Raw genomic sequence first — 25,122 nt, 5'->3', positions numbered from 1 at the left:
TACGCCCACCTTCAGCAGCCAACTCCTCAACCGACCATAGAACTAACTCTTCACAACCCACCCAAAAGGCATGCCTCCATTAGGAGAGTGGGACCAAAGCCAGGTAACCCATCTAGGATATCCCAGGCAAGGTACAAACACACTTGGATATAAACTGAGCAGTGCCTGATGCTTGACATGTCATTTATATTATCTATATAGTTTATGTTTTTAATTGTCTTTGTTATGTTTAATGACATATGTCATACTCGCCCAGTGGTGTCCATCAGTTTTGTTTTTTGGACCAGGTTTCCCTGTTGCTTGAGATCTTTTTCTGAAAGACCACGCTAGGGTGGGTCAGTGTGTGAGTGTATCTTTGGTTTGATTGCACATATCATTACAGTGATGTAGGAATAAATGTTTGCGACTGAAAGACAGGGGATCTTAGCATATACAAAAGGAGCACTTCACATCCATAAATATGCATTGTGACATTTGGAACAAAGCCCACTCATTCTACTTTCATGATGAGTTCAGTTAGCATCCTGTAACATATTGCCCATACAGTTTCACTTGCAAGTTCATCAGAATTGCTGTTTGCCAAAAAAGGGGGTTGTTGTTAAAAAAAAAAAAAAAAAAAAAAAAAAAAAAAAAAATTGGGGAAGCAGAGAACAATGAGTTGGTCTATTTATAGGAATAGTTCATCCCAAAATAAAAACTCATCATATAGTCATCATTTATTAACCCTCATGTCATTCCAAATTAGGGTTAATATTGGTAACTAAAACTGTAACATTTTTTGTTAATTCAAATAATGTTTGAATAAAATTAAATTTAAATATTAGATGAAGATCTAATATTAACTAAATGAAAATTAGATATGCACTAAAATTACAAACTGTAAATAAAAAACTGAAACTGAACTAAAGTTAAATAAATAATAATAACTAATACAAACTACACATGCACAAAACATAATTATTAAAAAAATAACCAAAATTAAAATAAAATAACTAAAAAAATAAATTAAAAAAAAATAAGTTAAACTATAATAGTATATCAGTAATACAAAAAATAACACTGTATGGTTTTCTTGATTCACTGGAAGCCAAAAGAAGATTTTTTGATGGAAAAACTAATATGTATACAAATACATACAAACATATATAATATATATATATATATATATCCATGATGCAATGAAAGTCCAGTATTTTGGACCCCACCACTGACTAGCTGTATGGGCAGAAAGAGTTCTTGAAAGAGAAAGAGTTGTGTTTCACAGAAAAAAGAAGGTAGTAAAGCTTTAAAATGACACTTGGCATGACATGAGCATAATTGTAATTTTTGGGTGAACTATCCCTTTAAGAGATGGAATCGTGATAGTGATATGTGAATGCTAGCTTCTTCTGACATTTTTTAAACAATTATTACTAGCATTAGGCTCTGAGAAGAAAGACAAATCTCTGCTTTTATAGCCGTGAGTCTAACATAGCCATGGTATGCCGGTTTCTCCTTTCTAAACACCTCAGTGGTTGTTCTAAAAAAGAGATAAAACTCCCGGCTGCCAGGAAGCTAGCCTTTCAAATCCTACACTCTCTCCTCGGGTGAGGATCTCTTCTCTCTATCTCTCCTTCTCATATAAACACAGCCACACACACACACACAAACTCCCACTCTGCCTTTTGACCACCAGTGTTCCCTACCACAGAGGAGTTTGACTCAGAGGCAGGCAAACAGTGGTCTTCGCTAGCTGAATATTCATCAGAATGGGAAGACATGTTGTGCTTGATCCTGAATTATGTCACATAGCGATGTATCCAACAAGGTGACATGCACACGTATATTGAAGAGAAATGCTTCAGGAAGTAACAGAGGAGAACAGCTCAGCACAATGTCTGGCATTAATTTCTTTATTCTCTGCACAGAAATGGCATTTTACAGGACATTCCTGAGGCAAGTCTGATGCCTCAATAAATCTGCCCCAGTCTCTCCCTCTCTCTCTCCCTTAGCTTGTCTCGGTGGAATGTCAGCTGGCAAGTGCCCAGAAATTGAGACTTAGCCTTTCAGAACGTGCCAGTCTCACCCAAGCTTCAGAAGTGGGCAAGCACAGAAGCAGCAGTCCCCTTATCAAAGCGCTTGTCCAGCAGGGCTCACGGCTCACTGAACCACTGATCACCAAATCCTCTGACCTGCCGTTAACCCGCCGGACTCAGAGCGACAGTGACAGAAGAGTCTGTCATGGTGAAGACCTGAAAGACCACAGAGATGATACGATGTTGCATCGTGCATCATCATTTACATGAGGTTAGATGTGAACAAATGTCCCTACAGTCCCACATTCCATAGGAAAATTTGTTTTGACATCACTGCACATGACATTTCTGGACATATTCTGGAATAGTTCTGTCATTATTTATTTTACATCCTTTTCAAACCTGGTCTTTTTTACTGTTTCCTGTTCACAAAAACTGAGAAAATACAGTTAATAGCCTACTTTCAAAAGGTAAAACCATGTAGTCATCATAAAAGTGAACTGTACATTTTCTTCCAGATCTTCTGAGACAGTAGGATTACTTTGTGTGAAAAACAGACCTGAACTAATTGCGTTTCACTGAAAAATTGATCACTTTTCACTAATGATATTTTTCACTATAAACATTTGCGATTACTCTCACTGTAAATGATGAATAGTCACAGTATGATTTGAATGGGAATCATTTTAAAATGAATTGGTTGATTCGTTCATAAATTAGACTGTGTCCTTTTTTAAACTTGAAACTCTCAGTTCTCATTGGTTGTAGTTATTCTAATGGAAATGTGCAACCAGAGCAATTCTTCAAAATTTCTCCTTTCGTGTTCCATAGAAAATTGAATGCCAAAAAGGTTTGAAATTTAATGTTATTTTCATTTTTGGTGTGAACTACTCCTTTAAATCTTGATTTCAACTATTTATTATCTATAGTATACTGTGTCCATCTGCTGATGCCATATTTGTCCTGCTTGGTGGAATATCATGTGTAATTCCCTCATGTTTCCTGGTTCGTTTTCATGCCTAGCTCATTTTCATGGTTCAGATGGTATTAATTTCAAATCCAGCACAACTAAATCTAAATTAAGAACTACATGTTTATGCTGTTTAGCTGGCCATCTTTGATACCACATAAGCCAAGAGGAGCTGCCAGCACTTGGTTTTGTTGGTTTAATATTTTAATGTGTTTAATTATGACAGGATAGGCTCGATAACCTTCTGTGACGTTCAGGCAATTGTCAGCAAATTAATGAGATTACATGACAAGCACTGAATGACAGCGCAACCCAGTGCTCAGTATTCCTGCCACTTATCTGATGGTAGCCTAGCAACAGATCCCTGACCTGGCATTGACCTCCACCTGATAAGGTCAGCACCTGAAGAGTCTCTCATTGGTGGGCCTTATGAAGAGGAGGAGGAGCCTAGAAGAGAGGGAGAGAAAAGGAAAGAAACAAAGGGAAATGGAGAGAGGGCAGAAATCCCATCAGAGACAAAGCCATGGCCACACAAAAGCACAGAGGACTCGTGTTACAGTGTGTGGATCAGAAGAGAACTGTAATCACCATAGACTCCACCACATTTCCCATACGCAAAACAACAACTGTCACCTACTGTACACATATAAAAGTGTGTATAATTCAAACACAGCTTTGGATAGCACTGTAATGCATTACTGAAATGCTGCACATTGGGTTGTTTGATAGAATGTCATGCCAGCGTTATTTTACAAATACTATTAATTTTATGTCATTTCAGCAGTACACTCCCTGTAAAGCCAAACGGATGCAAGGATAGCAAGTGCTAAAGTAATTATAATCTGTAGAGAGCCTGCATTTAACTGCTAAATGTCAGTGTTGTGTGTTTCATGGGCTGAGATTGTTCCTCACTCCTTAATCATAGATGTGGATCTACAGCTGAGAGGTTTTCCAGCATCCAATAATGTATTCATAATGTAAAAAAAACCAAAAAAAAAACAATGAAATTGAAATTGAAATTGAAAGAAACAGAAACATTACAGCATTACATTTTGTAATGACTGAAATAAGTGATAGGAACTGAAGTGAGAACTGAACATAAACTAAAATTCCACATAAAGTACAATAATGGTCTTATTGTGAACAATTAATTAGTGCATGCTATTATAAAAAGTCTGTCTTTATTACCGGTCATCAAAATAACTTGCTCAACCGCAGAAATGACTTTAAATTTTGGATGAGGTCACCACACAATTTTAAATTTCCTACATCATTTTCTCGCTGATGTTTCACTCATAAATATGACATGATACAAAAGTAAAATGGGTTGTAAACCAGTGGTGAGTGGTGATTATTATTATTATTTTTTTAAATCAGAGATGAATAATAATGCAAAACAGATGTAGATAAGTATGTCAATTTTCCTGCTTTATTTTGCAGATGAAAATCATTCTTGGGTCCTTCTTCATAAGGGTTATGTTACCTACTTTTGTAATTCATAATGATTAAAATATAATAAAAACAAAAGTGTTATCATTTGAATTAAATTAAACCTACCACCTGATAGATACACTAAACATAAAATGTTTGCAGCATATAATCAGGTAAAATCGTTTTTGGCTGAGGGGCTGGCAACCTGAAAAAGTCTTTCAAGACAAAAGAAGCATGAAATGTGGCACAGTAATCAAATAATTAAAGCAATTAAAGTATTCAAGGGTCAAACACTCCAAGGTAGAATAAATGACTTCAAACTAATTGTCTGTTATAAAATTATCACAGAGCTTTAAAGAGCAACAGGGATAGGTCAGAGGAAGGCCTTAGACTAAATTAAAAGGTCTTTCTGAGATGGACAGTACTGGGATATTAACTTAATGACATCTCTACGTGTGCAGGTGAATTCACAGTGAAATGTAATACATCTATTAATAAATAAATATTTTTTCAGAAATATTGTCCATATAGGCTATCTCTCATTTTTGATCTTGCAGGTTCAGCGATTTAAAGATATAAAATGACCCTGTCTTGCTCTAAATGCTTTGTCAGCCTGTCAACACGTATATAAGAGGTCATCATTTTTGACTCTTAGCAACAGCATGTAATATGCTAGAGGACTGAGGTAGCTGAGTGTCAAAGGCCAAGAAAAGGAGCTGACTCTGTCATACTTTTGAGGAGAGAAGTAGGAAAGAGGAGCTCTGTTCTTGAAGACTCATGTCATTCTTTGGGGTCATCAGCCATCAAGTACTTCAAATTATAGCTCACCAAGAAATGAAAATTGTCATCATTTACTCACCATTACGTTGTTCCAAACCCATAAGCATATGCTTATCTTCAGAACATAAATGAAGATATTTTTAATATTCTCACATAATTTTTGACTATCCGTTGAAAGTCCACAGAATTCAGCTTTTTTTTTTTCAAGCTCCAAGAAGCTCATAAAGACATTGTTAAAGTAACCCATAAGAATCAAGTGGTTTAGTCCAACAATAATAAGCTTTTATTCACATAAAAATAGATCAAGACACATACATAGAGCACATCAAATATGGTCAATGTCAGCTCAAATGTACTTCACTGAAACCAACAATTCTTCATCTTGAAACTACCTTACACTATCTTACAAATAACTGATGTTAAACTGGAGTCAGTGATACTGTTCACAGGCTAATTAGGAAGAACTTCAATACAAGAAGTGTTTACTGGTGTTAGATACTTGTGAAAGGCCCCGTGTCCCATGTAGCAATAATAGACAAATAGAAGCACGTGCCCTCTCAGATTTTAGAGTCAAATATATTCTGAATGCAACTTTGCAAAATATAAAAACTTGTCTGTGATAATTAGGTTTCACAATTAAGAAAAGCATGATTGTTTAAAACAAACAGAAATCACATTTACATGTCTAAATATGGCATGCCTTAAAGGTGACATATCATGAAAATCTCATTTTTTTCATGTTTAAGTGCTAAAATTGACTCCCTGGTGCATCTACCAACCCAGGAAACGTGAAAAAGATGAACCCAGTAACTTTGTTTCAGTAAGCCTTTTCCTGCAGGCCTCTGAAAAAACGAGCGTGTCAGATTTTGCTCCCTTTATGACCTAGCAAAGGGATCTTTTTATAATATCACCGACAACCGTGTACCAGTTCTAGCACCATGACAAAAGTTTGAGCAAAGCATGCTATTTGTTCTATCGTTAGCTGCACAGATGAGCACAGAACACTATTTAGAGTCCCAGCCTCAGAGGAGACAAGAGATCTGTGGATTTATTTATTTACTGTATATTACGCTGCTGCCACACAGATCTAATATAAACATGCAATTTCTTTCCCAGCTGTTTACCTTCACAGGCATAACCGACTGTTTTTGCAACTCATGTGCTTTTAACAAACTTCTGTGTATTTGACAGTTTAAAGGGATACTCCACCCCAAAATGAAAATTTTGTCATCAATCACATACCCCCATGTTGTTCTAAACCCATAAAAGCTTTGTTCGTCTTCGGAACACAATTTAAGATATTTTGGATGAAAACCGGGAGGCCTGTGACTGTCCCATAGACTGTCAAGTAAATAACAGTGTCAAGGTCCATAAAAGGTATGAAAGTCATCGTCAGAATACTCCATCTGCCATCAGACGTGCAATCTGGATTATATGAAGCGATGGGAACACTTTTTGTAAGCGAAGAAAACAAAAATAACGACTTTATTCAACATTTTAGTGAATTTCACAAATAACTACAATGGTAAAATACTGATTTTCAATAAAATCTGCTAGTGTATTTTGCAAGTAACAAGGATGGGCTGTTTTCTTTCAAATCAAAGCTAAATATACGTAGAAATAGCGCATCCTTGTGGCTGGATTTGAAAGTGACTTTTGTGTGAGCTGTGCTTTATATATTGCTACACTACTGAAAACGGACAATGGACCCTTTGCTCCCGCAGCTTTACACGGATCATTTGCATGAAAAATTCTGTTAACAATCATAAATTATCAAAATATTATCAAATGCTCTTTTTGAAACAACAAAATGGTTATTACTGGGTTTTTAAATTCATTTGAAATTCTGACTGGCTAATTTCAATGGCCACTGAGCTTTTCAAACTGTTTTGGGTTTAAAAGCGTTAAGGAATGGCCGATCAAATCCTATATTGTTTCATTATGACTATCTTTAAATGAATCAAGGGTTCTGTTTATCAACCAAGATTTAAATTAACACCTTCTAATGGTGCAAAAATGTCCCCTATGCCATAAAGCAGAGGTCGTCACATTCAAAAATATACAGTGATTACATTAAGGTGAAATGTTTAAAGCAACACATATTTTATGGCATCATAAGTGTGTGAATAGTGCAGTGCAGAGGGCAAAGAGAAACATTTTTAGTTACCACCCTAGTAGTTAAAATTGATATTTACAGCATTCGAGCTCTGTTATTCAAGCTTCCTCTCTCACCCGTCACACAATCCCGTCATGTCACTAGTCCTCTAATGACCTGCTCCACTCAGTGTTCTTAACACAATCTTGCAACATCCTAACAAAGAGGAAGAGGCTGCAACGAGTTGAAAAAGAGGCAACCCACACCACTGTGCTTGGCCTCAGGGAGAGATATACCTCTTTATCCAACTTCCTTTATCCGCTACTGAAGCACCTGAAATTCATTTAGCTCACTAACAGCCTGCACTGCTGCAGGGGAGCCATTTTAATAAGTAGTAATAATGCCAACAGACAAAACGAGTTGCTTTCAAAGACCAGCAGAACAATCATGCTTATCAATATCATACAAGAAATGTAATGAGATGGACAGTCTGGGGCTAACTATTATTTTTTTGTAAGTAATTTTGCATGTGTAATAGAAAAATATTATTCATATGTCATAAACTGCATTAAGGGATGAATGTAAAAATGAGAGAATATGAGAGCTTGGCATGTAAATGTAGCTGTTACATTCAATTCAGTTTCATTCACAATACATATTATTTCAAAGCATGTATAGAAAATACTTGTTTCAATGTTACAATTAGGATTTATGTTACTCTAAAGTGTGGATGAAACTGAATTAAATACATGTGGATTACATTGAGGTTTGTGAGTAATTTGTAAAGCAACGCTGCAGTGTGAATGAAAGGGTTAAAGTATCAAATGGAAACAGATGTGTCAATGGAAACGGTCTCCTTTCTTTCGCAGATGTTTGTCACTGTCAGGTTCAGTTGATACAGTGCCCATCAAAACATGATGTCTGTTAGGTGACCTTTAGGTTGCTACCAAGTGTGAGGTCATGCTGCTGTTGCCATGACTACTATCAGCAGATTGTCTGCTCGCACGCATTACCTCAGCTGCCTGGCATCGGCAGGGTTACAGAACAGACCCTGACCTCGCCATGGAGACTAAACTAATCTTAAACAATAACAAGCAGCGCACACACATGAAGGGGGAGATTTTGTGAGATTTCCATAAATAGTGTTTCCTAATATCACACATCAAATATATACCTCAAGATATAAGGGAATGAGCTGGACCAGCAAATATTGAGATCTGTATACACAAAGAATTCAATAAGGAAAACATAATACTGGACTCCTATGAATAGATTTTATTTTTTTTACTATGGTACACATGTAAACGCTATGACCAATGTCCAAAAGTATACAGTTCAACAGCATCTCTGTGGACTTGAAGGGGTGACAATGAGGGAGAGAGAGGAATGGTGAGGCAGCCGTATTCTAATGAGCGAGCAACAAAGTGTGTGTCAGTCACCTGTGCAGAGGCGAAGTGGGCTAATTTGAGCCTGTGCTAATTGCCACGGTAACGAGCTGCACGTGTGGATGGTTGCGAGGAGGATGGCAGCATGGCATGAGGGAGGATACAGTCCTCCTAACACCAAAGAGGTGTGAAAGAACGAACTTGTCCAACAACATGCTGCCTGCTGGAGTCCAGCCCTGAGTGGGGAACAGCCGGCTGCTTCAGTGCTATGCATAGAACAGAATATTGTGTGTGTGTGTGTGTGTGTGTGTGTGTGTGTGTGTGTGTGTGTGTGTGTGTGTGTGTGTGTGTGTGTGTGCTTTTGTGTGGGGGGTGTAGGGGGATCTGTTTATCAAATTATGATTAAAAAATAAAAATAAAATAAAAAAAGAGAGAGAAACTTTTATTTTTATTTAATAGAAAAAAAGACATTCCTGTATGAATAACCTGTATGAATATTAGGTCGTAGTAGTTAACATGAATTAGTGCATTATCTATCATTAAATAACAATGGGCAATACATTAGTTACCATGTTTATTAATCTTTTTCAGTGTTAATAATAATACAACAACTGTTCATTGTTAGTTCATGTTAGCTAATAATAATATTAACAGATACAGCTGTATATTAGTAAATGCTGAAATTAACATTAATAATAATTTCCATGGTTTTTTTTTGTTTGTTTGTTTGTTTTTCTTGTTAGCTTAATGTTAATAAATGAAGCATTATTGTAAAGTGTTACGGAATAACCTATATGTGTATACTACAATATCAATTGTACGGAAACTCAGAATCAGTATAATTCAATTGCTAGCCATGACATTTAACATTAATAAATACAATCATAGTAGTTGTAATAATAATAATATCTTAAAAGTAGATAATATGCTAATTGTAAATTCTGTTACGGTTCAGAATAAGGTCCCATTAGTTAATGCTAGTTAACTAACAATGAGCAATACATTTGTTACAATATTTATTAATCATTAATTAATGTTAGTTAAGAAAAAATACAACTCTTAATTGTTAGTTCATGGTAGTTCAGGCTGAGTAAATAATATTAACAACTTTACATGGTACAACTTTTGATTTTAATAATCATATTAGTAAACACCGAAACCAATAAAAGGCTAACTAATATTGATAAATGCTTTAAAAATATTTTTAACTGTTAGTTAATCAATAATAATGTTTACAAACAGACCTTATTGTAAAGCGTTACTGTAATTTCTATTTTAAATTTGTAGAATTACATCAATTAAAAGAAAGTGTACTGCTTATATTAAATAAAAAACAATTATAAAAGCATTTAAATAAATCAATCAATAAATACATAAATTTTAAACATAAGTTTATTCATTTTAAATCCCATTTTACATTTATATCATTACATCGACCTTAAAATGAAATGCAGTGATTTAGGCGTTTCTATCAACTCAGATTCAAACATTTCTAAAAATCGTTTATAAAAAAAAAAAGAAAAAAATAAAATAATTATTTCATCATTTTAAACCCATTGTCCTTTTTTTTAATCATTACATTATGTTCAAAAAGAGCCATTTAAATATGTATTAGTCAGAATCTATTTTCTATATAAATATGAAAAAAAATTCTTCGTGGTCAGTCAAGTATACACCCTGAAAGCTTGGGGGCACCTTGTCCCTTTCTCGTTGCTCTGTCGGGCGAGCTCCTCTCTCTGAGAGCGAGTGAGTGAGTGAGTGAGCGAGTGTGTGTGTGTGTGTGTGTGTGTGTGTGTGTGTGTGTGTGTGTGTGCGCGCGAGTGAGTGTGTGTGTGCGTGTGTGTGTGCTCTGCTGTTGCTGCCCTTTGATCCCTGCATTAGTGTTAGTTAGGGGCTCGGAGACACACACTTACAGAGAGCAGCCATAGTCAAGACACGGCAACAACAACAGCACCTCCTCCTCTACTCTTCCCTGTTCCCAACAATACACTTAACCGAGGACAGCCAGGTGCACGACAAGTCCCTGCCATCAGGCTCCCTCGCAAAATTTCAATGGGAAAAGACCTTTTTTCTTCTTATCCCTAAACAAGAAGGAGAATGTGATAAAAGGGGGAAAATGCCAAGGAGGAAACAGGAGCAACCCAAGCGCCTGCCTTCACGTAAGTCGTTTTCTCGTTCGGCGCGATTTTAGCGCGTCTCCGTGTGTTTTGCGCAGTAGTTTAGGGTTAAAGAGGTGAAACAGACAAAGGCACGGCGGAGGTTATATCTCCTTTTTTAGGTCTGTGCTAGGCAGCCATGTTGGCGATGAGGGGGCTAGCGGAGCGAGCGCACTAGCGGTGCCTTTAATTGCAGATAATCGATAAAGGTCCCGTTCCGCCTAAAGGTTGCGGCCAGTAAAGCTCGCGTTATCGCTGCTTATTTGGCGCTTATGGCCGCGCGTCTTTTCTTATATGTGTCCGTGCGAGCGAGGCAGAGACGCGCGGAAGGGAAAGGGGAGGATCTGAGGATCTGGCCGCAATAAAATGAAGGGTCAGTCGGATCAGACTGCGAGCCAGACTCAGCCTTCTATCCGTGCCCCTGCCGTTACTTAGCTCCAGCGCTATCTAGCAGCAGTCCGCTACTTAAAAACGCGTCTAAAATACGTTCGTACAACTTTCCGCCTTCCGCGGTCGTGTGTGTGCGCGCGCTACTTTTTTCTTTCGTTTGTCGAGCGGGATTTTTTTAAGCTGAGGTATTTTCTTCCACCCCTCCCAGTTCAGTGGGGTTCGTGTCTGCAGGCTGCCTGTGTCAAAGCCATGGTCGGTCACCTGAAGTTCAGGGTTTTTTTTCTCATCCTCATGCAGCCATTCATTGCAGACAGTCTGCGATCAATAACGCACGAAAGGCGAAACGCGTTTTTCTCTCGATTCGAAGCTTGTGCGACGAGAATCTCACGGCTTGCGCTGCTTTGCACGGGTAGCGCTTGGGATTACTAATCGCGAAATTTGTTCATTTGACCCTGTGTAGCTGGATGTTAACATTGTGCTTTTATCAGCTCGCTAGTATCGGCTGTAGTTGCGTGAACCGGCCGCTAGAGGGGACATGACGTGTAGAGTGTGGAAAACATCGATCAGAGGAATTGGCGAAATGTGGCACGGTGGCGCTTTGAGTGCACGAAAGCAAGCGCTCATAATGCATCTTTGTGCGTGTTGCCATTCAAAAGCGAAACGGCGCCTTTTGGGACTTTTTTTATTTTATTTTTTTGAAAGTCTGAGACACTGTCTTTTTTGCTGCTCTCTGGAATTTTCTGCTTGTATTCTAGCAGCATTGCATTGTGCTGATTTTTCTTCATAACGCTAAACATGTTTGTTTACATCCATTGAACTTGTCACAGTCATTTCTGTCATTTCTACTCGCTTTTAACTTTTCATCAGCAATGCAGATCAAAGTCGTCACTTTGGAACCACTTTGATTTGATTTGAACTTTTGGTGGTTTAGTGAATTGCTTTACAGTGTAACAAAATGTAGAAGGCAGTTCTGCTGAATCACTGAGTTTTATGAAATCGTTTAGATGTTTCACAAAATTCAACAGTGAGGATTTTTTTTAAATATATATAAAAATGCAGGATATAAACCACTATATTATAATGATAAAGTGTTGTAACTAAACTTATAAAATAAACATAAAAAAGTTATTTAGTAACAGAAACTCAGGGTACGGTACATAAACATTAATATTATAATACGTGTGTTATAACTAAATGCAAATTTTCTTTTCATAATTTTAATAACTTTCTTTCAGTCATGGTTGTTTAGAAACTACACATTTGCCCCACCTCTGATTAATTCCTTATCAAAATCACCCACTCAGCAAAAGCACGTCTGAAGTTTGGTGGAGTATTGTCACGTTTCATTACGTTCTGACTGTGTTCAGTGCACTTTAACACCTGTGAGCAGAGAGGCAGACGACAAGCAGAATTGTTGATCTAAATTTAGCTCACCTGCTCTTGATTACTATATACTGTCTTGAAAAGTTACAAATATGAGTTCAGTACAGTGGAATTCGTGTGCTGCAACTGTTTGTGTGCTCTTTCAAAAAAGTAACGTGCCAGGCATCTGCCGTTTTTTCTTTTCAGTTAACGTTTCTGTGTAAAGGCTGTGGCATATCCTTTTGCAAGGGTATCTTTCACTTCCTTTTCTCAAGAATACATATCTGAGTTCAGGAGTACTTGCGTCACGATGCGCATGGGTCAAGATGTGCAAGAGGGCCCTGATACAGTCAGATGATCTTCTTGACAGTTAAATATGACCTTTGGCTTTAGTGCTAACCAGTGTATAACACTGTTGCACACTCCTTTTTCCAGAATTCAGACGTTTTGTTCAAACTGCAGGTCACAGTTCAGCAAGCTTCCAGTAAATTAATCGTGATAAAGGAGCCTAGGTTAAAAAGTTCCTGTCTTGTTAAGCTGTTTTCCTCAGATTTCCACTCTGAGGTGTAGAGGTCGCCTGAGGTTACCTCTTTTTCTCCTTTTCTGCTGGTTCTTTGTCTTACTCGCAGGCATCCATTTTGTGCAAGTACATAGCCCGTATCATTCTTTCACCCTGACCTTTGCCATCAGCTAAAATGTCTCCCTATGGGAGCCAGCCATTTCCATTATACACACATGATATTTAAGGTTATCTGCATTTGCAAATGGAGGAATTGGAGCATTGCACGGATCTCAGCTCTCCATTACAGACTGACGGCGGAGTGTGTGCGACTGGGTGGCTCTCCACCTTACCGTAATGGTGGGTCACTGGCTCCTTTCCACTCATCTATGATTATAATGACCTTGGCTGGGCTTGGGCTTGAAAACATTGGATTAAGGGGAAAGGAAAATGAGGGGAGGTTTCCATTTCGCTCTTGGCATCTGATTTGTAGGGAAAATCTGCCAAGAATACCCCCTCCTCCTCCTCCTCCTCTTCCTCCTCCTCCACTTTCTTCCCCCTGCCCCACCAACTTGATCAGGCTCTCTCACCGGTGTCTGCCCATTTGAGCTCAAGCGAATAATGATACACAGGCTTTCCTCTCAGAAATGAATTAAAGGGCAGGGGAAGGGTGGTGGATGCTCTCCTGAACAAGTGCTTACACAGAAAGGGGCTTCAGCCAGGCATACTGAACCAGAACATTTAGATTAATCTGGCTAGCTGGATCGCCTGGCTTTCATCACTAGCTGTGAGTGCTCAGTCAAAGGCACTGTGGTGACATAATTTAGACAATTTTTGTACGGCTCGATAAAGAAGGTGCATCTTTAAAATGACAAACCATGAAGTAGCCTGCTTTAGCCTGTGAAAGCACCGTCTTGAGGCCAAGCTCAGGGCTCAACAGTAAGGATGGGAAGGTCTGCTCGCTCTGTTGAGTCTGCACTATATCTTGTATATGTTTTGATCACTCATGTGCATTTTTACACCTTGCAAACAGAAAAAATTGGCTTTTCTGTACCATTTGTTTGCGAAATTTGCTTGTCAACTTTTTAAACTCATTAGCCAGCTAAAATGATCTAATGATCTGGCTTAATACAGATGAGGTTTTGACAGAAGTCTTGGTAGCGTCAGTGTAAATGGGTTTCAAATTACAAGCCACTCAGAAATGTTTTCATAGTCACTGATGTTTAGGAATTCTTGGTGTTTTTTGGTGATCATATTAACTGTATAATTATTAAACAGGTCAGCTGTTAATATTTAATATTGAAGTAAATTACCATCATATGAATAAGTAATATTTTAAAATATATTAAACTGAAAACAGACAAAAAATAACTGTTGTTATATTATTGTTACTGTTGTGCTCTGAACCTGTCCAGCGATCTTTCTGAGCCCGTAGTTAATCAACATGCTCATTTGATAAGGTTTTTTCCTAACTATAGGACACACCTTGTAATGAAGCACTACAGACTCTAAATAAAAAAAAAAAAGTCTGCACACAATTTTTCACCCACCCAGGTTTCAGTCAAAGCCTGTATGGAATAAAAGTGCCTGAGCTGGGTAACGATTTTCCGCATGTTGACAAGTCACAACATGGAGATCTACAGCTCGGAGAGCAGCCCTTTGGCTAGTGGCGGCCCAGCACTGAGTAATAACCAGCTCATAGCAGGCATTCTGCTGGCAGTGGTTCATAAGGAACAGCTCGCTGGTTCAGCTGGGGAAAGGGTGGGGGGAGCTCCTGGAGAGCTCCAGGCACTATCCTATGTTGTTGTACCACACAAGTGTATCCATCCCCTCCAGGATAGACCTTTAACAGGCTGCTAACACTGGGCCACACCGCACAAGGGATCGAACAGACAGGTCTGACGCAGGCCCAGGCTGCAGTACTGTGCCAAACTGTGATTTGATTTATGAGTCAGTACTCTGGGTCTGTCTTAAGATGAGATGAGGCTTACTGGGCAGAATCAAAGAGCAGTCTGTTCACTTGACGGGCAATGAGAAGAAGCAAGCCACTGTCAGTTTTTAAAACTGGCTTTGAATTATCACATTTTAGAGGAGGCCTTGGAAGTGGGGAGGTCAATAATACCTGGAAAAAGCTATATGTTAGCATTCCCATTCATCTGAATGGCAGTTGCTTGGCTGGCGTGTGACTCCTCTGTACTCCACCTGCTCGCTCATTGTGGTTCATGGCCTCACGTTTTTGGAGCCAGTTGCTTCAGTGGTAAATACAATGTGCCAATAATCACTATAGAGCCACAGAAAAATTATGTCAAAAAATAATGATATTCAGATTGTTTTATCAAATGCTGGGAAATATGATTTGTAACATGATAAATATGTAACCTCCCATATGTTGCTGCTGCTGCTTAGATATCAAGGCTAAAGGAACATTAAGACTTTACATTAACACTTGTTTTTGGAACCTAGTCAAACTATTATATTACATTACGTTACATTACATCATATTATAAAGACAAGTCAACCCAGGTGGGGGGGGTAACTAATGGACATCACTATATACATCCCCAGTTTATTGATTACATTAATCATTCTGCACTAATTTGCATACATTTCCTAAACATAAATCTGAACTTTGGATAAAGACAAGTTAAAAATTCCTGTTTGATTTTGGTGAATGTATTGTAAGTGCTGCTGAAGTGGACATTCCTGATTAATTTCTTTTAAGATATGTATTTATGATTAATGATTGCAAATTTGAATTTTACACGGTAATATTAATTAAGTCTTAATTTTGTCACTGACCCAGAAACTTTGTTAACTTTAAATTCTGAAGTTATTATTTTGTCTAGCTGACAGTAGTTTTAATACATTTCTCATTACTTTGTGTGAAGTGCACACATTCTGCGAACTGCTGAGCTTGAGCCCCATGCGTGCTCCATATGCAGTAGAACAGACAGAATAGAGTGCAGTTAATTCATTTTGAATCACATAGTGCATATGGACTTTTTGCTGTTTTTAGTCATTGATTATTTTGATTCACTTGCAGCCAAAATATTGACCACTTGATTAGAAGCTCCTTGAAGCCATATCACACCAGTTTCTTTTTCAAACCAAATGATGTTTAATAGAATCGAATGGATTGTTTTTGTCTTTCTCCACCTTGAAATGGACTCCAGATGGCAACAATTATTGCAAGTATTTAGCTTTATTAGATTGTCCCCAGTCCTGATCAGTTCTGTTACCAAAATGGCTACTTGATGTTTTTTTTACTTTTTTCACGTTGTGATTGGGAAGGCTGATTCCACAACCACCAACAACGTAGCATCAAAAATGCCAAGTTTGATTCAACTAGACAATTTAATCTCACAATTATGCAGCTGTCATAATCATAGTAATTACACAACAATAATGATGGTAATTGCTATCAATGTCATCATTAGCATCAAGAGACATTGAGACACCTTACTTTGGGCTAACTTTACCTCTGTCACGTCTTTAAGATAGACTACAGTTTCCAGCGCAAAGAACTTAAGCATGCTAATGAGTTTAACTAGCAGATTAGCAGCTGTGCTCCACGGGTCTTTCTGGAGACAGGGCTGTTTTATAGCTGAGGACATTAAAAGTGCCAGGAAGGAAACAGACACAGAGTAGTGGCACCCTGAGGTATTGACAGCCTCCAAGGGAAATGGTATATCATCGGCAAGTAGGGTTGCAAAGGGGCGGGAAATTTCCGGAAATTTTCCGGAAACTTTCCATGGGAACGTCATTTGGGGAATTTTGGAAATATTCTAAGTTTGAAACTTATCAGGAATTTATGGGAATATACGGCAATTTTGGGGAATTTAAGGGAATTCATTGGAAATTTGGGGAAATTTATAAAACTGTATCATATACAAACATAAATATAATTTTTTTTTTTATCATAGGCTCACATGCATGCAAGCTAATACAAATGAAAAAAATTACATTTTTGAATTTTTTTTGTGGGGGTTGTGATGCTTTTTTCAGGATTTATTTATGAAAAAGATAAAAACTTGTGAACAGTATTTATTCAAAATATATATTTTTTCTAACAATGTAAGTCTTTACAATTACTTTTTATTAATTTAACACATCCTTGTTGAATAAAAGTATTAATTTATTAAAAAAAAAGATACTGACCCCAAACTTTTGAATGGTAGTGTATTGTTAAAGAAGGATTTCTATTTGATATTAATAAATATATATTAAGCAGCACAACTGTTTCCAAAATTGATTATAAATCAGCATATTAGAATGATTTCCGAAGAATCATGTCATGTGACACTAAAGACTGGAGTAATGATGTTTAAAATTCAGCTTTGCATCACAGTATAGTATATTCAAGTATATTCAAACAGAAAACAACTATTTTAAATTGTAATAGTAATACTGAGCAATGCTATTGTTTTGTTCTTCATGAGCAAATGAGATGCAAAGTTTAAAAACATTAAAAAAAGTAATATGATATTATGATAACAGAAAACTGGCTAGCAGAAAGAGCATCACATACCTCATAAATTGTCAATGAAATAGTACTCGCTTAGATTTTTCATATTTTGATTTTACTGGCTAGCTAGCTACTGTATAAAGCTTTTTTGGTATTTACTAGTTAAACTTGAATCCCATAGATTAAATATATTTAGAATATCAAAACTTAGATGTAAGGCGAATTCCAAATGAAAGTGAGCATCCCTATGCCCTACTCCCTTCGAAGGGCAGTGTGTTCTTTTAAGGGTGTAGGGCATTACTGTTTCGTATAAGCATTTGGAACTCCCTTGCGAAGGCAATGACTGACCAAACGTTACCACATGCGTGCAGCATTCAGCAATCCATCAGTTGTTGCAAATAAATATTTCTTCTCATTATTATTTTATTGAAAAATTTTCTCAATATGTCCTATTTACTTTTAAACTTTTTCAAACTAAACGTGTTTAAACTTGCTTACACTACCATCTTACTGACAAAAAATATTTTGTATCACATTAAAATAAAGACAAATGTAATCACCCTATTCTACTTAAGTTTCTATGTGAAGTTGAAATCAACCCTGACTTTGCTTTAAAAAGCACCGCAAGATATCCTAACCGAAGATCACATGATCACAAACGGAAATCACTTCCGTGAAGTGACCATGGCATGTTCCCTTCACTAACAGACTTCTGTAAGGGCCCTTCGTGAAGGGATTCAGTTGCTCACTTTCGTTTGGAACTTCCCTACAAATGGTGTCCCCTTCCCGAAGTGCCCTTGAAGGGCGCAAAAAAGCCGTTTGGAATTCACCGTAGTCTTTGGGCTTAAATGCAGCAAGTGTGGCTTCAGAGAAAAAGAAGGGGAATCCCCCTCTTAGGTGACTAAGGGGGATTGTGTGTGGGGAAGGGTCATTTTTAGACTTATGTTTTATTATTATCATCTCACCTAAATGTTTGTTCAGTCAGTGTATTTGTTTTTACAATGGTATAGCCTAATTTGGTTGCACAGTATATTATACACAGCACAAGGAATTAAAAAAAAAAAAATTGTAACATCATGTCATTTACATGAATACTTTTTGTAAAGGTACAAAAGCTGTCACTGGGGCAGTACCTTTTCAAAAGGTACACTTTTGTACCTTTTAGGTCCTAATATGTACATTTAGTTACTTATATGTATCTTTAAGTTACCAATATGGACTCAGGTACAAAGGTACTGCCCCAGTGACAGCTTTTGTACCTTTTTTTTCCAAGATGGACATTTTGATATTTTGTGTGCAGGATTTAAGAAATGATTCTGTTCATGTTATGGAGGAAAGCACAGTGCATGTAGGGGGTGTGGCCTCAATAGCCCTGCACTAAGCAGTGTGCTGTGTGTGCATGTGATTGAGCAATGTGTTAGGTAGAAATTAAACTGAAATTGCATTAAATCTGGTTGTTTTAACCAAGATTATGCTGCAAGATTTGTTTCTCAACTACATTTAAGTCCCCAGTTCCTGCAAATTTCCAGTTTATTCCCATTAATTCCCATATATTCCCATATATTCCCATAATTCCTATGGAAAGTTTCCAGTCTTGAAAATTCCCGGAATTTTGCAACCCTATCGGAAAGTGTAGAGGTGTTTGGCTGCTTTACAAAGGCAAGATTTACGAGGCTTAAAACGTAGGTGAGTGTCTGAGACCTGCTCAGCCCCTCATGTAAAAAATGTCCTTCACATTTGCAGATGACTTCACAGTATGTTTGATTACTCCCGACCTTGATGCAAAGCTCCAGTATTCATGTTTAGTTGTTACAACGAGGTCAGTAGCAGTTTAGTATTGGTCTGGGGAGTCTACCTAGATGTTGGCGGGGGGCTAAGGGAGTGCCTGTTCTTTCACTGTTAAACCTTGTTAGTTACACATACACACACTATACCAATTCTTTGAGTGAATGGAGGATACAGCCATGGTGGCAAAAAATCTGAGTTGGCAACTGAAAGGTTGCAGGTTTGAACATTGTTGGGAAAAAAAAGTGAACAAATTGGAGCTTTAGGGGTACAACAGCTTGTCACTGGAAGGGTATCCTCAAAAGTAAATAAAAGCATCAACTACATGACTAGTCAGAGTGGTTATGTTGTTTCAGCCATATACAGCTTGTACTCACTGAAACTAAACAGTGTTCCTCCAGGGCAATAGTGCTAAATAAAACACAAAACAACACAGGACTATGAGACTGAGCTAGGCTACACAGACTAAATTAGATTAGATTAAACTAAAAGGGTTAAAAAGAACTAAAATAAGATCTAGAACTAAGATAAAAACACTGGGTTAAAAACAACCCAATATGGATTATTTTTAACCCTAGAGCTGGATAATTATAGGACAGAAAACATTTTGGGTTATTTTTACCTAGCAAATTGGGTTGATTCATTTTTACTATAATACTATCTTATTTTTTACTTCATACATGAATGAATGCTTACAGATTAACTTAAATCCTCTAAAGCAGCGGTGCCCAAACTTGGTCCTGGAGGGCCGGTGTCCTGCAGAGTTTAGCTCCAACGTGCTTCAACACACCTACCGGGAAGTTTCTAGTATGCCTAGTAAGAGCTTGATTAGCTGGTTCAGGTGTGACTAATTGGGGTTGGAGCTAAACTCTGCAGGACACCGGCCCTCCAGGACAGAGTTTGGCACCCCTGCTCTAAACTTTTGTTAAATACTCCACACAACCACGGGTTTCTGCACTTTATTGTGTGCAGACTTTATTGTTTATATACTGTGACTGCCTCCATAACCTGCCCATAAACAAACAGTAAACAGCTCTGACGACATATTTTAACATCCAAAGTATTTATATTCTGTATCTTTGTGGATGAAATCTTTTATTTTATGCAAAGCATCAAGCTTTTTCATCACACAAAAAGACTGAAGCGACACTCGTTTAGGTGTTTCCCCAACTGGGGTTTGTAAGTTGATAGAAAGCTAATGAATAAATCATAAAATAAATCATAATATCATGTTAAATTAAAATACATAAATGTGTTGTTAAATTCTCGAAATATTAACTTAGAATCTCAGGGGGTTAGGGATGCTCCGATCCCCCTTTTTCGCCTTTTTATGAATATTTATTCTATGTATATTTACATAGATATATTTGTATATCTATGTATATTTAGCCTATGTATATTCATAATCTATGACAAAAATGGATCATAAACTAGGTTTGTGGATAATTCAGCAGCAAAATTTATTCTAGAAAAATCAGTGCACAATAATTGTAGAAATCCAAACATTTAGCGAAAAAACTATATTTTGTGGGGAACAAATAAAATTGTTGCACTAAATATGGTAAAATGTTACACATTGCTATTTGTATTATTATAAAATCCATTCATTAAAAACATTCATGAATGTATTTATATATAAGTATATACTATAAAATTAAAGCTCACATTAAGCTATCGTATGGCTTCAGAAGTAACACAGAACAATACGCACAATCTCTGATTTGGATCGGCCATTTCTGACTGATACCCGATCTGACAAAAAAATGGCAGTATCGGAGCCGATACTCCATATGAATATCGGATCGGTGCATCCCTAGTACAAGTAAATATTTTTGGTAAAAGAGGTTTGACTGACAAAAATGTTTTCTGCTATGCATAATACGGATAGGTCATGATTTTCGAATATTCGATTAGTTGATTAGGTATAGGTCATAGGTATTGTGATTATTGTCTTTAAAAATTTCCCCATGTTTTCTGTGCTGATGCAGTAATGATGCATTCATGTACACAGAGGGTGGCGCTGCCATTAACACCTAAAAGCTTTCAAAGACAACAGAAGAACACATTGTCTCACGCGCACACTGTAGACCTGCGTGGCATAAAAAAAGGCTTGCATAGCATATAACGGTTACAGTAACTTGGGACGATGCCAAATAAGAGCTCTGTGCTGACCACAAACACCCCTGACTGGGTTAGAGCTGTGGCTGAATCCGTGTTCAGAAAGGCACAGAAAACAAATAAATAACACGTTCTATGGCGCGATTAAAGGGACATGGATAGCTGCTTGCAATTTTCAAATAATAATTGATTAATACCCAGCGATTTTCGAATATTATTTTTGCTTGGAATGCCCTTCCCTAGTATTTAACAAATGAAGCAATGTTAATTTTAGTACTTCAATTTAAACATATTATATATCAGGTAGTTGTGTTTCAGTTTGTCATTTTTTCATTCAATATTTATAATATCGCTTTGATCAGTTTGTCAGCATTGTTCAGTATCAGTAGTAGAATTTCAATATTGGTGGAGCCCTCATATTATGCGCCAATATTGACTGGCTGTGTTTTGGTTCGAATGAATTGTTTTACAGATGGTGTTGATTTAGACTATAATTCTGCTGATTGCTTAGCTGAAGATCTTTATGCATTTCTTCATTATGGTTTTATAGATTATCCCAATCACTCTCTATGAACACGTCCCCATTTGGCACGCATAGTGGACTGTTTTTTTGTTCCTCTCTCAGTCCCCCTCAGTTTACCCTTGTTGTCATTTAGTCGTTGTCTATGCAGAGACTCTTAAACGAAGCACTAAGGTTAGGCACAAAATGTTGGCTCGATGTGTTCTCCAAAGGCACAGTTATGGTTGTCATAGTGATCATATTTTTTGCAATCATTTGTCACCCAGAAACTGTAGGGTTGAATTAGAAGCACCTGGTTACACTGACGTGAAGTGAACGGAAGGGGAGAGGTGAACAACTATTCCCGTTTACTCCTCTGACACGGCACGTTTACAGTCATACGTGGGTGCCGTCAGTGTTATCTCGCTCATACGTCTTTACCTTCATAAAATCGAGATGGCTATCGGCGTGACAAAGAGCACTAGGAACGAACAATGGGGCGCTAACCATCGGCCGCCCCGGCCACCGTTTAACATGGAGATTGGAAAAGGAATCAGCTTCCTCTCTTCCAGGACCTGCATGTAAATGAGGTTAGTCTCTCCTGCTGTGCCACCGCTCTATCCCCCACTCTCCTCTCCAGCTCTAATGGCTGCAAAACTGCCACCCCCATTCTTCAGGAAGAAACCGGGACCAATCCTGATTAGTGCCCTTGTCTTGAGTGACAGGCTTGGATCCAAGCAGGCAGTGCCGTGGGCGCCACTGCCAAGCTGCTGTCAACCCTGTATCACTGTAAAAAAGCCATCCCTTTTCTTCAACCCCCCCAGCCGCACATATACCTCCTCCACTCTCTCACACACCCCCTCATATTTTCTCTCTCTGTCTTTCTGGGTGGCTGGCTAGTCAAGCTTGGCTGCATCCCTCGCCTGAGCTACTGGGACAAAGTGTGATTTACAGTAGTTGGAGAGTTTCCCTGTCAGCTCTAACCTGTGTGCATGCTGTCTATCTGAGTAGGCGGCAGTAATGCTGTAGCAACAGCATATTGTGGTGTTAGCGTCATAGCACCTAGCTGAATCCACCCCTGCTTCCTGTCCCTATGCTATGTACACAGAGCCTTACTTATTATCTTATGTCTGTGAGTGTGCGGGCACAGCGAACCATCCATTTTCCTTTCATTTCAGCATTTTTCACGTTGTTGTAAATGTAAAATCTTCAAGGCCTTTGAGCTCTGGGCTCAATGCCCCACTTTTATGTCCTTAAAGAAACATCACTGAAGTGTACGGTGGATCCCATTAGTTAGCATCTCACGGTTGATTATGAACGTGCAGATCTGCCAACTTTTTGATGGTACATCTGAGATTACTAGTCCAGGCGCTGTCTTTTTTTTTTCTCTCTGTCTCTATAAATGGAAGTTGGGGGAAATAAACAAGAGTGCAAAAGGGCGCTTCATCTACAAAGAGGAATTTCAGAGGTCTGGAAGCCAACAGTGTCTCAGTCTCTTCCAAGAACTCATCTCCTTCCTGTTTCACCTCTGGCACCCTGCCCAACGTGCCCACAGACTGCTGATGCCATGCAGAAAACACACAGATGGTAATATGTAGTATGCTTTGCTAATACATGCTGAAGAAGGCCTGTGCTAATGTGGAATACCGTAGGCGACTGATTTGTTTAATATGAGTGTTGGATACAAGGGATCGAAATCACTATAAATCACAGCATATAATAATTTTGTAAATGTATTGTATTACACCAAGTATCTTATTAAAATAGACTGTAGCTTGTTGATCTGTTTTAGTAACGCTTTTACGTTTAGTCTAAATTTGAGTAATTTCCGTATTATAATTTACATTTTTAAAGAATCAGCAAATATGACAGAATCTGCAATTTGTGGACAGAAAATGATAGTGTCAGCTGTGTGGGAGCCCTTCACTTAATATTAGAAAAATAATATAATAAAAATAATTGCCTACAAAAAAGATCCTTTGTCCACTGTCAATAGTGTAGTGTTGCACAAAACACAGCTAAAACAGCTGAGGTGTCCAAGTCGCAACATCTAACTACTGGGGTGCCTCAGGGCTCAGTTCTTGGACCACTTCTCTTCTCTGTCTACATGGCATCATTAGGTTCTGTCATTCAGAAACATGGCTTTTCATACCATTGCTATGCTGATGACACTCAACTCTACCTCTCATTCCATTCTGATGATCCGACGGTAGCTGCTTGCATCTAAGCTTGTCTAACAGACATTTCTTGTTGGATGAAGGACCATCACCTTCAACTCAACCTTGCCAAGACAGAACTGCTTATGGTTCCAGCAAACCAATCGTTTCATCACAATTTCACCATCCAGTTAGGCACATCAACAATAACTCCTTCAAAAGCAGCCAGAAAACTTGGAGTTATGATTGATGATCAGCTAACTTTCTCAGACCACATTGCTAAAACTGTCCGGTCCTGCAGATTTGCTTTATTCAACATCAAGAAGATCAGGCCCTTTCTTTCGGAACATGCTGCACAACTCCTTGTTCAAGCTCTTGTTCTGTCCAGGCTGGACCATTGCTCTCTTGGCAGGTCTTCCAGCCAGTTCTATCAAACCTTTACAATTAATCCAGAATGCGGCAGCAAGATTAATTTTTAATGAGCCAAAAAGAAAACATGTCACACCTCTGTTTATCAATTTGCACTGGCTACCAATAGCTGCTCGCATAAAATTCAAGGCATTGATGTTTGCCTACAAAACCACCACTGGCTCTGCACCCCTTTACTTTAATTCATTACTTCAGACTTATATGCCCTCTAGAAGCTTGCATTCTGCAAGTGAACGTCGCTTGATTGGGCCATCCCAAAGAAGCACAAAGTCACTTTTTTACGGACTTTTAAATTAAATGTTCCCTCCTGGTGGAATGACCGGCCCAGCTCAATCCGAGCAGCTGAGTCCTTAGCCATCTTCAAGAATCGGCTTAAAACACATCTCTTCCATCTTTATTTGACCCTCTAACTACTAGCTTGCTCTATTCTTTTTCTATTCTATCTGTTTTCTTTTTATTTATTATACAATTAACTTAAGCAAAAAAAATAAAGACCTCTAACACTAGCTTGCTCTATTCTTTTTCTATTCTATCTGTTTTCTTTTTATTTATTATATTATTTAAAAGTCCTTGCTACGTGTACTGCG

The 25,122-nt window shown here is 37.9% G+C and overlaps 1 protein-coding gene across 8 annotated transcripts in view; it reads left to right on the top strand.

Moving 5' to 3' along the window:
* Positions 1-10,444: 10,444 nt before the first annotated feature.
* Positions 10,445-25,122, top strand: part of LOC109068547 (zinc finger protein 827-like) — a 67,103-nt gene continuing 52,425 nt past the window's right edge. For 7 of the 8 annotated variants that reach the window (XR_006160236.1, XR_006160234.1, XM_042758116.1 and 4 more), the window contains exon 1: positions 10,446-10,835. Coding sequence is in view for 6 of the 8 variants with exons in the window: in XM_042758116.1 (XP_042614050.1) it covers positions 10,793-10,835 (43 nt within the window). In the remaining 2 variants the exon portion in view is untranslated. Of the gene's footprint in view, positions 10,836-25,122 lie in introns of all 8 variants that reach the window. The other variant, XM_042758108.1, reaches the window with a different exon arrangement.

The sequence above is a fragment of the Cyprinus carpio genome, chromosome A1 (genome assembly GCF_018340385.1).
Source record: "Cyprinus carpio isolate SPL01 chromosome A1, ASM1834038v1, whole genome shotgun sequence".
Taxonomy (NCBI): domain Eukaryota; kingdom Metazoa; phylum Chordata; class Actinopteri; order Cypriniformes; family Cyprinidae; genus Cyprinus; species Cyprinus carpio.
Note: the sequence above shows the minus strand (reverse complement) of the source record. Positions and strands in the feature narration are given on the sequence as shown.